Below are 17,070 nucleotides of genomic sequence, written 5' to 3' on the forward strand. Positions count from 1 at the left end.
AGAGACTGCTGCCACACACTATAGAGAACACCACTAAACACTATACACTATAGAGACTGCTGCCACACACTATAGAGAACATCACTATAAACTATAGAGACTGCTGCCACACACAATAGAGAACACCACTATACACTATAGAGACTGCTGCCACACACTATAGAGAACACCACTATACACTATAGAGAACACCATTATACACTATAGAGACTGCTGCCACACACTATAGAGAACACCACTAAACACTATACACTATAGAGACTGCTGCCACGCACTATAGAGAACATCACTATACACTATAGAGACTGCTGCCACACACAATAGAGAACATCACTATACACTATAGAGACTGCTGCCACACACACACACACACACAATAGAGAACACCACTATACACTATAGAGACTGCTGCCACACACACACACACACACACACACACACACAATAGAGAACACCACTATACACTATAGAGACTGCTGCCACACACACACACAATAGAGAACACCACTATACACTATAGAGACTGCTGCCACACACACACACAATAGAGAACACCACTATACACTATAGAGACTGCTGCCACACACTATAGAGAACACCACTATACACTATAGAGACTGCTGCCACACACTATAGAGAACACCACTATACACTATAGAGACTGCTGCCACACACTATAGAGAACACCACTATACACTATAGAGACTGCTGCCACACACAATAGAGAACATCACTATACACTATAGAGACTGCTGCCACACACAATAGAGACTGCTGCCACACACTATAGAGAACACCACTAAACACTATACACTATAGAGACTGCTGCCACACACTATAGAGAACACCACTATACACTATAGAGACTGCTGCCACACACTATAGAGAACACCACTATACACTATAGAGACTGCTGCCACACACTATAGAGAACACCACTATACACTATAGAGACTGCTGCCACACACTATAGAGAACACCACTATACACTATAGAGACTGCTGCCACACACTATAGAGAACACCACTATACACTATAGAGACTGCTGCCACACACTATAGAGAACACCACTATACACTATAGAGACTGCTGCCACACACTATAGAGAACACCACTATACACTATAGAGACTGCTGCCACACACAATAGAGAACATCACTATACACTATACAGACTGCTGCCACACACAATAGAGAACATCACTAAACACTATACACTATAGAGACTGCTGCCACACACTATAGAGAACACCACTAAACACTATACACTATAGAGACTGCTGCCAAACACTATAGAGAACACCACTATACACTATAGAGACTGCTGCCACACACTATAGAGAACACCACTATACACTATAGAGACTGCTGCCACACACTATAGAGAACACCACTATACACTATAGAGAACACCACTATACACTATAGAGAACACCACTATACACTATAGAGACTGCTGCCACACACTATAGAACACCACTATACACTATAGAGAACACCACTATACACTATAGAGACTGCTGCCACACACTATAGAGAACACCACTAAACACTATAGATAACACCACTAACCACTATACACTATAGAGACTGCTGCCACACACTATAGAGAACACCACTATACACTATAGAGACTGCTGCCACACACTATAGAGAACACCGCTATACACTATAGAGACTGCTGCCACACACTATAGAGAACACCACTATACACTATAGAGAACACCACTATACACTATAGAGACTGCTGCCACACACTATAGAACACCACTATACACTATAGAGAACACCACTAACCACTATACACTATAGAGACTGCTGCCACACACTATAGAGACCACTAAACACTATAGATAACACCACTAACCACTATACACTATAGAGACTGCTGCCACACACTATAGAGAACACCACTATACACTATAGAGAACACCACTAAACACTATAGAGACTGCTGCCACACACACACAATAGAGAACACCACTATACACTATAGAGACTGCTGCCACACACACACACACAATAGAGAACACCACTATACACTATAGAGACTGCTGCCACACACACAATAGAGAACACCACTATACACTATAGAGACTGCTGCCACACACTATAGAGAACACCACTATACACTATAGAGACTGCTGCCACACACTATAGAGAACACCACTATACACTATAGAGACTGCTGCCACACACTATAGAGAACACCACTATACACTATAGAGACTGCTGCCACACACTATAGAGAACACCACTATACACTATAGAGACTGCTGCCACACACTATAGAGAACACCACTATACACTATAGAGAACACCACTATACACTATAGAGACTGCTGCCACACACTATAGAGAACACCACTATACACTATAGAGACTGCTGCCACACACTATAGAGAACACCACTATACACTATAGAGACTGCTGCCACACACTATAGAGAACACCACTATACACTATAGAGACTGCTGCCACAGACAATAGAGAACATCACTATACACTATAGAGACTGCTGCCACACACAAAAGAGAACATCACTAAACACTATAGAGACTGCTGCCACACACTATAGAGAACACCACTATACACTATAGAGACTGCTGCCACACACTATAGAGAACACCACTATACACTATAGAGACTGCTGCCACACACTATAGAGAACACCACTATACACTATAGAGAACACCATTATACACTATAGAGAACACCATTATACACTATAGAGACTGCTGCCACACACTATAGAGAACACCACTATACACTATAGAGAACACCATTATACACTATAGAGACTGCTGCCACACACTATAGAGAACACCACTAAACACTATACACTATAGAGACTGCTGCCACACACTATAGAGAACATCACTATACACTATAGAGACTGCTGCCACACACAATAGAGAACACCACTATACACTATAGAGACTGCTGCCACACACTATAGAGAACACCACTATACACTATAGAGAACACCATTATACACTATAGAGACTGCTGCCACACACTATAGAGAACACCACTAAACACTATACACTATAGAGACTGCTGCCACGCACTATAGAGAACATCACTATACACTATAGAGACTGCTGCCACACACAATAGAGAACATCACTATACACTATAGAGACTGCTGCCACACACACACACACACACAATAGAGAACACCACTATACACTATAGAGACTGCTGCCACACACACACACACACACACAATAGAGAACACCACTATACACTATAGAGACTGCTGCCACACACACACACACACAATAGAGAACACCACTATACACTATAGAGACTGCTGCCACACACACACAATAGAGAACACCACTATACACTATAGAGACTGCTGCCACACACTATAGAGAACACCACTATACACTATAGAGACTGCTGCCACACACTATAGAGAACACCACTATACACTATAGAGACTGCTGCCACACACTAAAGAGAACACCACTATACACTATAGAGACTGCTGCCACACACTATAGAGAACACCACTATACACTATAGAGACTGCTGCCACACACAATAGAGAACATCACTATACACTATAGAGACTGCTGCCACACACAATAGAGACTGCTGCCACACACTATAGAGAACACCACTAAACACTATACACTATAGAGACTGCTGCCACACACTATAGAGAACACCACTATACACTATAGAGACTGCTGCCACACACTATAGAGAACACCACTATACACTATAGAGACTGCTGCCACACACTATAGAGAACACCACTATACACTATAGAGACTGCTGCCACACACTATAGAGAACACCACTATACACTATAGAGACTGCTGCCACACACTATAGAGAACACCACTATACACTATAGAGACTGCTGCCACACACTATAGAGAACACCACTATACACTATAGAGACTGCTGCCACACACTATAGAGAACACCACTATACACTATAGAGACTGCTGCCACACACTATAGAGAACACCACTATACACTATACAGACTGCTGCCACACACAATAGAGAACATCACTAAACACTATACACTATAGAGACTGCTGCCACACACTATAGAGAACACCAATAAACACTATACACTATAGAGACTGCTGCCAAACACTATAGAGAACACCACTATACACTATAGAGACTGCTGCCACACACTATAGAGAACACCACTATACACTATAGAGACTGCTGCCACACACTATAGAGAACACCACTATACACTATAGAGACTGCTGCCACACACTATAGAGAACACCACTATACACTATAGAGAACACCACTATACACTATAGAGAACACCACTATACACTATAGAGACTGCTGCCACACACTATAGAACACCACTATACACTATAGAGAACACCACTATACACTATAGAGACTGCTGCCACACACTATAGAGAACACCACTAAACACTATAGATAACACCACTAACCACTATACACTATAGAGACTGCTGCCACACACTATAGAGAACACCACTATACACTATAGAGAACACCACTAAACACTATAGAGACTGCTGCCACACACACACACAATAGAGAACACCACTATACACTATAGAGACTGCTGCCACACACACACACACAATAGAGAACACCACTATACACTATAGAGACTGCTGCCACACACACAATAGAGAACACCACTATACACTATAGAGACTGCTGCCACACACTATAGAGAACACCACTATACACTATAGAGACTGCTGCTACACACTATAGAGAACACCACTATACACTATAGAGACTGCTGCCACACACAATAGAGAACATCACTAAACACTATACACTATAGAGACTGCTGCCACCCACTATAGAGACCACCACTAAACACTATACACTATAGAGACTGCTGCCACACACTATAGAGAACACCACTATACACTATAGAGACTGCTGCCACACACTATAGAGAACACCACTATACACTATAGAGAACACCACTATACACAATAGAGAACACCACTATACACTATAGAGACTGCTGCCACACACACACACACAATAGAGAACACCACTATACACTATAGAGACTGCTGCCACACACACAATAGAGAACACCACTATACACTATAGAGACTGCTGCCACACACTATAGAGAACACCACTATACACTATAGAGACTGCTGCTACACACTATAGAGAACACCACTATACACTATAGAGACTGCTGCCACACACAATAGAGAACATCACTAAACACTATACACTATAGAGACTGCTGCCACCCACTATAGAGAACACCACTAAACACTATACACTATAGAGACTGCTGCCACACACTAAAGAGAACACCACTATACACTATAGAGACTGCTGCCACACACAATAGAGAACATCACTATACACTATAGAGACTGCTGCCACACACAATAGAGACTGCTGCCACACACTATAGAGAACACCACTAAACACTATACACTATAGAGACTGCTGCCACACACTATAGAGAACACCACTATACACTATAGAGACTGCTGCCACACACTATAGAGAACACCACTATACACTATAGAGACTGCTGCCACACACTATAGAGAACACCACTATACACTATAGAGACTGCTGCCACACACTATAGAGAACACCACTATACACTATAGAGACTGCTGCCACACACTATAGAGAACACCACTATACACTATAGAGACTGCTGCCACACACTATAGAGAACACCACTATACACTATAGAGACTGCTGCCACACACTATAGAGAACACCACTATACACTATAGAGACTGCTGCCACACACTATAGAGAACACCACTATACACTATACAGACTGCTGCCACACACAATAGAGAACATCACTAAACACTATACACTATAGAGACTGCTGCCACACACTATAGAGAACACCAATAAACACTATACACTATAGAGACTGCTGCCAAACACTATAGAGAACACCACTATACACTATAGAGACTGCTGCCACACACTATAGAGAACACCACTATACACTATAGAGACTGCTGCCACACACTATAGAGAACACCACTATACACTATAGAGACTGCTGCCACACACTATAGAGAACACCACTATACACTATAGAGAACACCACTATACACTATAGAGAACACCACTATACACTATAGAGACTGCTGCCACACACTATAGAACACCACTATACACTATAGAGAACACCACTATACACTATAGAGACTGCTGCCACACACTATAGAGAACACCACTAAACACTATAGATAACACCACTAACCACTATACACTATAGAGACTGCTGCCACACACTATAGAGAACACCACTATACACTATAGAGAACACCACTAAACACTATAGAGACTGCTGCCACACACACACACACAATAGAGAACACCACTATACACTATAGAGACTGCTGCCACACACACACACACAATAGAGAACACCACTATACACTATAGAGACTGCTGCCACACACACAATAGAGAACACCACTATACACTATAGAGACTGCTGCCACACACTATAGAGAACACCACTATACACTATAGAGACTGCTGCTACACACTATAGAGAACACCACTATACACTATAGAGACTGCTGCCACACACAATAGAGAACATCACTAAACACTATACACTATAGAGACTGCTGCCACCCACTATAGAGAACACCACTAAACACTATACACTATAGAGACTGCTGCCACACACTATAGAGAACACCACTATACACTATAGAGACTGCTGCCACACACTATAGAGAACACCACTATACACTATAGAGAACACCACTATACACTATAGAGAACACCACTATACACTATAGAGACTGCTGCCACACACTATAGAACACCACTATACACTATAGAGAACACCACTATACACTATAGAGACTGCTGCCACACACTATAGAGAACACCACTAAACACTATAGATAACACCACTAACCACTATACACTATAGAGACTGCTGCCACACACTATAGAGAACACCACTATACACTTTAGAGAACACCACTAAACACTATAGAGACTGCTGCCACACACACACACAATAGAGAACACCACTATACACTATAGAGACTGCTGCCACACACACACACACACACAATAGAGAACACTACTATACACTATAGAGACTGCTGCCACACACACAATAGAGAACACCACTATACACTATAGAGACTGCTGCCACACACTATAGAGAACACCACTATACACTATAGAGACTGCTGCCACACACTATAGAGAACACCACTATACACTATAGAGACTGCTGCCACACACAATAGAGAACATCACTAAACACTATACACTATAGAGACTGCTGCCACACACTATAGAGAACACCACTAAACACTATACACTATAGAGACTGCTGCCACACACTATAGAGAACACCACTATACACTATAGAGACTGCTGCCACACACTATAGAGAACACCACTATACACTATAGAGACTGCTGCCACACACTATAGAGAACACCACTATACACTATAGAGACTGCTGCCACACACTATAGAGAACACCACTATACACTATAGAGAACACCACTATACACTATAGAGAACACCACTATACACTTTAGAGAACACCACTATACACTATAGAGACTGCTGCCACACACTATAGAACACCACTATACACTATAGAGACTGCTGCCACACATTATAGAGAACACCACTATACACTATAGAGACTGCTGCCACACACTATAGAGAACACCACTATACACTATAGAGACTGCTGCCACACACTATAGAGAACACCACTATACACTATAGAGACTGCTGCCACACACAATAGAGAACATCACTATACACTATAGAGACTGCTGCCACACACAATAGAGAACATCACTAAACACTATACACTATAGAGACTGCTGCCACACACTATAGAGAACACCACTAAACACTATACACTATAGAGACTGCTGCCACACACTATAGAGAACACCACTATACACTATAGAGACTGCTGCCACACACTATAGAGAACACCACTATACACTATAGAGACTGCTGCCACACACTATAGAGAACACCACTATACACTATAGAGAACACCACTATACACTATAGAGAACACCACTATACACTATAGAGACTGCTGCCACACACTATAGAACACCACTATACACTATAGAGAACACCACTAACCACTATACACTATAGAGACTGCTGCCACACACTATAGAGAACACCACTATACACTATAGAGAACACCACTAAACACTATAGAGACTGCTGCCACACACACACACACAATAGAGAACACCACTATACACTATAGAGACTGCTGCCACACACACACACACACACACACAATAGAGAACACCACTATACACTATAGAGACTGCTGCCACACACACAATAGAGAACACCACTATACACTATAGAGACTGCTGCCACACACTATAGAGAACACCACTATACACTATAGAGACTGCTGCCACACACTATAGAGAACACCACTATACACTATAGAGACTGCTGCCACACACTATAGAGAACACCACTATACACTATAGAGACTGCTGCCACACACTATAGAGAACACCACTATACACTATAGAGACTGCTGCCACACACTATAGAGAACACCACTATACACTATAGAGAACACCACTGTACACTATAGAGACTGCTGCCACACACTATAGAGAACACCACTATACACTATAGAGACTGCTGCCACACACTATAGAGAACACCACTATACACTATAGAGACTGCTGCCACACACTATAGAGAACACCACTATACACTATAGAGACTGCTGCCACACACAATAGAGAACATCACTAAACACTATACACTATAGAGACTGCTGCCACACACTATAGAGAACACCACTAAACACTATACACTATAGAGACTGCTGCCACACACTATAGAGAACACCACTATACACTATAGAGACTGCTGCCACACACTATAGAGAACACCACTATACACTATAGAGACTGCTGCCACACACACACACACACACAATAGAGAACACCACTATACACTATAGAGACTGCTGCCACACACACAATAGAGAACACCACTATACACTATAGAGACTGCTGCCACACACTATAGAGAACACCACTATACACTATAGAGAACACCACTATACACTATAGAGACTGCTGCCACACACAATAGAGAACATCACTATACACTAAAGAGACTGCTGCCACACACAATAGAGAACATCACTAAACACTATACACTATAGAGACTGCTGCCACACACTATAGAGAACACCACTAAACACTATACACTATAGAGACTGCTGCCACACACTATAGAGAACACCACTATACACTATAGAGACTGCTGCCACACACTATAGAGAACACCACTATACACTATAGAGACTGCTGCCACACACTATAGAGAACACCACTATACACTATAGAGACTGCTGCCACACACTATAGAGAACACCACTATACACTATAGAGAACACCACTATAGAGAACACCACTATACACTATAGAGAACACCACTATACACTATAGAGACTGCTGCCACACACTATAGAACACCACTATACACTATAGAGAACACCACTAACCACTATACACTATAGAGACTGCTGCCACACACTATAGAGAACACCACTAAACACTATAGATAACACCACTTACCACTATACACTATAGAGACTGCTGCCACACACTATAGAGAACACCACTATACACTATAGAGAACACCACTTAACACTATAGAGACTGCTGCCACACACACACACAATAGAGAACACCACTATACACTATAGAGACTGCTGCCACACACACACACACACACACACACACACAATAGAGAACACCACTATACACTATAGAGACTGCTGCCACACACACAATAGAGAACACCACTATACACTATAGAGACTGCTGCCACACACTATAGAGAACACCACTATACACTATAGAGACTGCTGCCACACACTATAGAGAACACCACTATACACTATAGAGACTGCTGCCACACACTATAGAGAACACCACTATACACTATAGAGACTGCTGCCACACACTATAGAGAACACCACTATACACTATAGAGAACACCACTATACACTATAGAGAACACCATTATACACTATAGAGACTGCTGCCACACACTATAGAACACCACTATACACTATAGAGAACACCACTATACACTATAGAGACTGCTGCCACACACTATAGAGAACACCACTATACACTAGAGACTGCTGCCACACACTATAGAGAACACCACTATACACTATAGAGACTGCTGCCACACACTATAGAGAACACCACTATACACTATAGAGAACACCACTATAGAGAACACCACTATACACTATAGAGAACACCACTATACACTATAGAGACTGCTGCCACACACTATAGAACACCACTATACACTATAGAGAACACCACTAACCACTATACACTATAGAGACTGCTGCCACACACTATAGAGAACACCACTAAACACTATAGATAACACCACTTACCACTATACACTATAGAGACTGCTGCCACACACTATAGAGAACACCACTATACACTATAGAGAACACCACTTAACACTATAGAGACTGCTGCCACACACACACACAATAGAGAACACCACTATACACTATAGAGACTGCTGCCACACACACACACACACACACACACAATAGAGAACACCACTATACACTATAGAGACTGCTGCCACACACACAATAGAGAACACCACTATACACTATAGAGACTGCTGCCACACACTATAGAGAACACCACTATACACTATAGAGACTGCTGCCACACACTATAGAGAACACCACTATACACTATAGAGACTGCTGCCACACACTATAGAGAACACCACTATACACTATAGAGACTGCTGCCACACACTATAGAGAACACCACTATACACTATAGAGACTGCTGCCACACACTATAGAGAACACCACTATACACTATAGAGAACACCACTATACACTATAGAGACTGCTGCCACACACTATAGAGAACACCACTATACACTATAGACTGCTGCCACACACTATAGAGAACACCACTATACACTATAGAGACTGCTGCCACACACTATAGAGAACACCACTATACACTATAGAGACTGCTGCCACACACTATAGAGAACACCACTATACACTATAGAGACTGCTGCCACACACAATAGAGAACATCACTATACACTATAGAGACTGCTGCCACACACAATAGAGAACATCACTAAACACTATACACTATAGAGACTGCTGCCACACACTATAGAGAACACCACTAAACACTATACACTATAGAGACTGCTGCCACACACTATAGAGAACACCACTATACACTATAGAGACTGCTGCCACACACTATAGAGAACACCACTATACACTATAGAGACTGCTGCCACACACTATAGAGAACACCACTATACACTATAGAGACTGCTGCCACACACTATAGAGAACACCACTATACACTATAGAGAACACCACTATACACTATAGAGACTGCTGCCACACACTATAGAACACCACTATACACTATAGAGAACACCACTATACACTATAGAGACTGCTGCCACACACTATAGAGAACACCACTATACACTAGAGACTGCTGCCACACACTATAGAGAACTCCACTATACACTATAGAGACTGCTGCCACACACTATAGAGAACACCACTATACACTATAGAGACTGCTGCCACAGACAATAGAGAACACCACTATACACTATAGAGAACACCACTATACACTATAGAGACTGCTGCCACACACTATAGAACACCACTATACACTATAGAGAACACCACTAACCACTATACACTATAGAGACTGCTGCCACACACTATAGAGAACACCACTAAACACTATAGATAACACCACTAACCACTATACACTATAGAGACTGCTGCCACACACTATAGAGAACACCACTATACACTATAGAGAACACCACTTAACACTATAGAGACTGCTGCCACACACACACACAATAGAGAACACCACTATACACTATAGAGACTGCTGCCACACACACACACACAATAGAGAACACCACTATACACTATAGAGACTGCTGCCACACACACAATAGAGAACACCACTATACACTATAGAGACTGCTGCCACACACTATAGAGAACACCACTATACACTATAGAGACTGCTGCCACACACTATAGAGAACACCACTATACACTATAGAGACTGCTGCCACACACTATAGAGAACACCACTATACACTATAGAGACTGCTGCCACACACTATAGAGAACACCACTATACACTATAGAGACTGCTGCCACACACTATAGAGAACACCACTATACACTATAGAGAACACCACTATACACTATAGAGACTGCTGCCACACACTATAGAGAACACCACTATACACTATAGACTGCTGCCACACACTATAGAGAACACCACTATACACTATAGAGACTGCTGCCACACACTATAGAGAACACCACTATACACTATAGAGACTGCTGCCACACACTATAGAGAACACCACTATACACTATAGAGACTGCTGCCACACACAATAGAGAACATCACTATACACTATAGAGACTGCTGCCACACACAATAGAGAACATCACTAAACACTATACACTATAGAGACTGCTGCCACACACTATAGAGAACACCACTAAACACTATACACTATAGAGACTGCTGCCACACACTATAGAGAACACCACTATACACTATAGAGACTGCTGCCACACACTATAGAGAACACCACTATACACTATAGAGACTGCTGCCACACACTATAGAGAACACCACTATACACTATAGAGACTGCTGCCACACACTATAGAGAACACCACTATACACTATAGAGACTGCTGCCACACACTATAGAGAACACCACTATACACTATAGAGACTGCTGCCACACACTATAGAACACCACTATACACTATAGAGAACACCACTATACACTATAGAGACTGCTGCCACACACTATAGAACACCACTATACACTATAGAGAACACCACTATACACTATAGAGACTGCTGCCACACACTATAGAGAACACCACTATACACTAGAGACTGCTGACACACACTATAGAGAACTCCACTATACACTATAGAGACTGCTGCCACACACTATAGAGAACTCCACTATACACTATAGAGACTGCTGCCACACACTATAGAGAACACCACTATACACTATAGAGAACACCACTATACACTATAGAGAACACCACTATACACTATAGAGAACACCACTATACACTATAGAGACTGCTGCCACACACTATAGAACACCACTATACACTATAGAGAACACCACTAACCACTATACACTATAGAGACTGCTGCCACACACAATAGAGAACATCACTAAACACTATACACTATAGAGACTGCTGCCACACACTATAGAGAACACCACTAAACACTATACACTATAGAGACTGCTGCCACACACTATAGAGAACACCACTATACACTATAGAGACTGCTGCCACACACTATAGAGAACACCACTATACACTATAGAGAACACCACTATACACTATAGAGACTGCTGCCACACACTATAGAGAACACCACTATACACTATAGAGACTGCTGCCACACACTATAGAGAACACCACTATACACTATAGAGACTGCTGCCACACACTATAGAGAACACCACTATACACTATAGAGACTGCTGCCACACACAATAGAGAACATCACTATACACTATAGAGACTGCTGCCACACACAATAGAGAACATCACTAAACACTATACACTATAGAGACTGCTGCCACACACTATAGAGAACACCACTAAACACTATACACTATAGAGACTGCTGCCACACACTATAGAGAACACCACTATACACTATAGAGACTGCTGCCACACACTATAGAGAACACCACTATACACTATAGAGACTGCTGCCACACACTATAGAGAACACCACTATACACTATAGAGACTGCTGCCACACACTATAGAGAACACCACTATACACTATAGAGAACACCACTATACACTATAGAGACTGCTGCCACACACTATAGAACACCACTATACACTATAGAGAACACCACTATACACTATAGAGACTGCTGCCACACACTATAGAGAACACCACTATACACTAGAGACTGCTGCCACACACTATAGAGAACTCCACTATACACTATAGAGACTGCTGCCACACACTATAGAGAACACCACTATACACTATAGAGACTGCTGCCACACACTATAGAGAACACCACTATACACTATAGAGAACACCACTATACACTATAGAGAACACCACTATACACTATAGAGAACACCACTATACACTATACACTATAGAGACTGCTGCCACACACTATAGAGAACACCACTATACACTATAGAGAACACCACTATACACTATAGAGAACACCACTATACACTATAGAGAACACCACTATACACTATAGAGACTGCTGCCACACACTATAGAACACCACTATACACTATAGAGAACACCACTAACCACTATACACTATAGAGACTGCTGCCACACACAATAGAGAACATCACTAAACACTATACACTATAGAGACTGCTGCCACACACTATAGAGAACACCACTAAACACTATACACTATAGAGACTGCTGCCACACACTATAGAGAACACCACTATACACTATAGAGACTGCTGCCACACACTATAGAGAACACCACTATACACTATAGAGAACACCACTATACACTATAGAGACTGCTGCCACACACTATAGAGAACACCACTATACACTATAGAGACTGCTGCCACACACTATAGAGAACACCACTATACACTATAGAGACTGCTGCCACACACTATAGAGAACACCACTATACACTATAGAGACTGCTGCCACACACAATAGAGAACATCACTATACACTATAGAGACTGCTGCCACACACAATAGAGAACATCACTAAACACTATACACTATAGAGACTGCTGCCACACACTATAGAGAACACCACTAAACACTATACACTATAGAGACTGCTGCCACACACTATAGAGAACACCACTATACACTATAGAGACTGCTGCCACACACTATAGAGAACACCACTATACACTATAGAGACTGCTGCCACACACTATAGAGAACACCACTATACACTATAGAGACTGCTGCCACACACTATAGAGAACACCACTATACACTATAGAGAACACCACTATACACTATAGAGACTGCTGCCACACACTATAGAACACCACTATACACTATAGAGAACACCACTATACACTATAGAGACTGCTGCCACACACTATAGAGAACACCACTATACACTAGAGACTGCTGCCACACACTATAGAGAACTCCACTATACACTATAGAGACTGCTGCCACACACTATAGAGAACACCACTATACACTATAGAGACTGCTGCCACACACTATAGAGAACACCACTATACACTATAGAGAACACCACTATACACTATAGAGAACACCACTATACACTATAGAGAACACCACTATACACTATAGAGACTGCTGCCACACACTATAGAACACCACTATACACTATAGAGAACACCACTAACCACTATACACTATAGAGACTGCTGCCACACACAATAGAGAACATCACTAAACACTATACACTATAGAGACTGCTGCCACACACTATAGAGAACACCACTAAACACTATACACTATAGAGACTGCTGCCACACACTATAGAGAACACCACTATACACTATAGAGACTGCTGCCACACACTATAGAGAACACCACTATACACTATAGAGACTGCTGCCACACACTATAGAGAACACCACTATACACTATAGAGACTGCTGCCACACACAATAGAGAACATCACTAAACACTATACACTATAGAGACTGCTGCCACACACTATAGAGAACACCACTATACACTATAGAGAACACCACTATACACTATAGAGACTGCTGCCACACACTATAGAACACCACTATACACTATAGAGAACACCACTATACACTATAGAGACTGCTGCCACACACTTTAGAGAACACCACTATACACTAGAGACTGCTGCCACACACTATAGAGAACACCACTATACACTATAGAGACTGCTGCCACACACTCTATAAAGACCACACATTTGTCATTATTAGTGTAGATTTAGCTATAATGTCCTTGTTGCCTATAGCAGCCTACCATACCATAGCTTTCATTATTCTGAAAAGCCATATAAAAGCAGAGTTTTGCTGGTTGTTATTGGCAACAAGGAGAGCTTTACTGTCAGCCCGTTGCGCTACATCCGCCTCATGGTATTTTATCAGCCGGAATAGATGTCCTGTCCCATCCACATGTCCCTCCGTGTATAAGGATGTATGGATATAATAATCCCTCACTAGGGACACAAGTCACTGCCGGACTCACCTTGCACCACTATAGACTGGGTCATCCTGCTGCCCTGACAACGGCCGTTACTGGCTACTTCCTGCTACTGAGCTTCAGGACCTTACAGCGAGTCATCGTCACATGACTAGTCACATGTGTGGGAGGAGTCACCTTGCGTGAAACTGTGACGTGACCAGCTGTATAGATGTGGATACAGGAAGTTCTGTATACTGTCTATATACCGTGCACATGTAAGGTGAATGCAGCAGAGCTGTGTATGTACCGTGTACATGTAAGGTGAATGCAGCAGAGCTGTGTGTGTACTGTGCACATGTAAGGTGAATGCAGCAGAGCTGTGTATGTACCGTGTATATGTAAGGTGAATGCAGCAGAGCTGTGTATGTACCGTGCACATGTAATGTGAATGCAGCAGAGCTGTGTATGTACTGTGCACGTGTAAGGTGAATGCAGCAGAGCTGTGTATATACTGTGCACATGAGGAGTCAGATTGTGTCAAACAGTGACGTGCTCATTTGTATGTGTATAGATATGTATACTGGGAGTTCTGTGTACTGTCTTTAACCCCTTAAGGACCCAGCCCATTTTTACCTTAAACCCCTTAAAGGGGTAGTCCAGTGGTGAAAAACTTATCCCCTATCCTAAGGATAGGGGATAAGTTTGAGATCGCGGGGGGTCCGACCGCTGGGGCCCCCTGCGATCTCTCTGTACGGGGCCCCGGCTCTCCGCCGAG

General features: G+C 42.3%; 1 protein-coding gene across 2 annotated transcripts in view; it reads right to left on the reverse strand.

Annotated features, from left to right (window-relative positions):
- The window catches only part of TUBE1 (tubulin epsilon 1), an 85,564-nt gene extending 69,066 nt beyond the window's left edge, over nt 1-16,498 (reverse strand). Inside the window, exon 1 of one of the 2 annotated variants that reach the window (XM_056566342.1) lies at nt 16,359-16,464. Coding sequence is in view for 1 of the 2 variants with exons in the window: in XM_056566344.1 (XP_056422319.1) it covers nt 16,359-16,383 (25 nt within the window). In the remaining variant the exon portion in view is untranslated. Of the gene's footprint in view, nt 1-16,358 lie in introns of both variants that reach the window. The other variant, XM_056566344.1, reaches the window with a different exon arrangement.
- Nucleotides 16,499-17,070: the final 572 nt, after the last annotated feature.

This window comes from Hyla sarda, chromosome 3 (genome assembly GCF_029499605.1).
Source record: "Hyla sarda isolate aHylSar1 chromosome 3, aHylSar1.hap1, whole genome shotgun sequence".
Lineage (NCBI taxonomy): Eukaryota > Metazoa > Chordata > Amphibia > Anura > Hylidae > Hyla > Hyla sarda.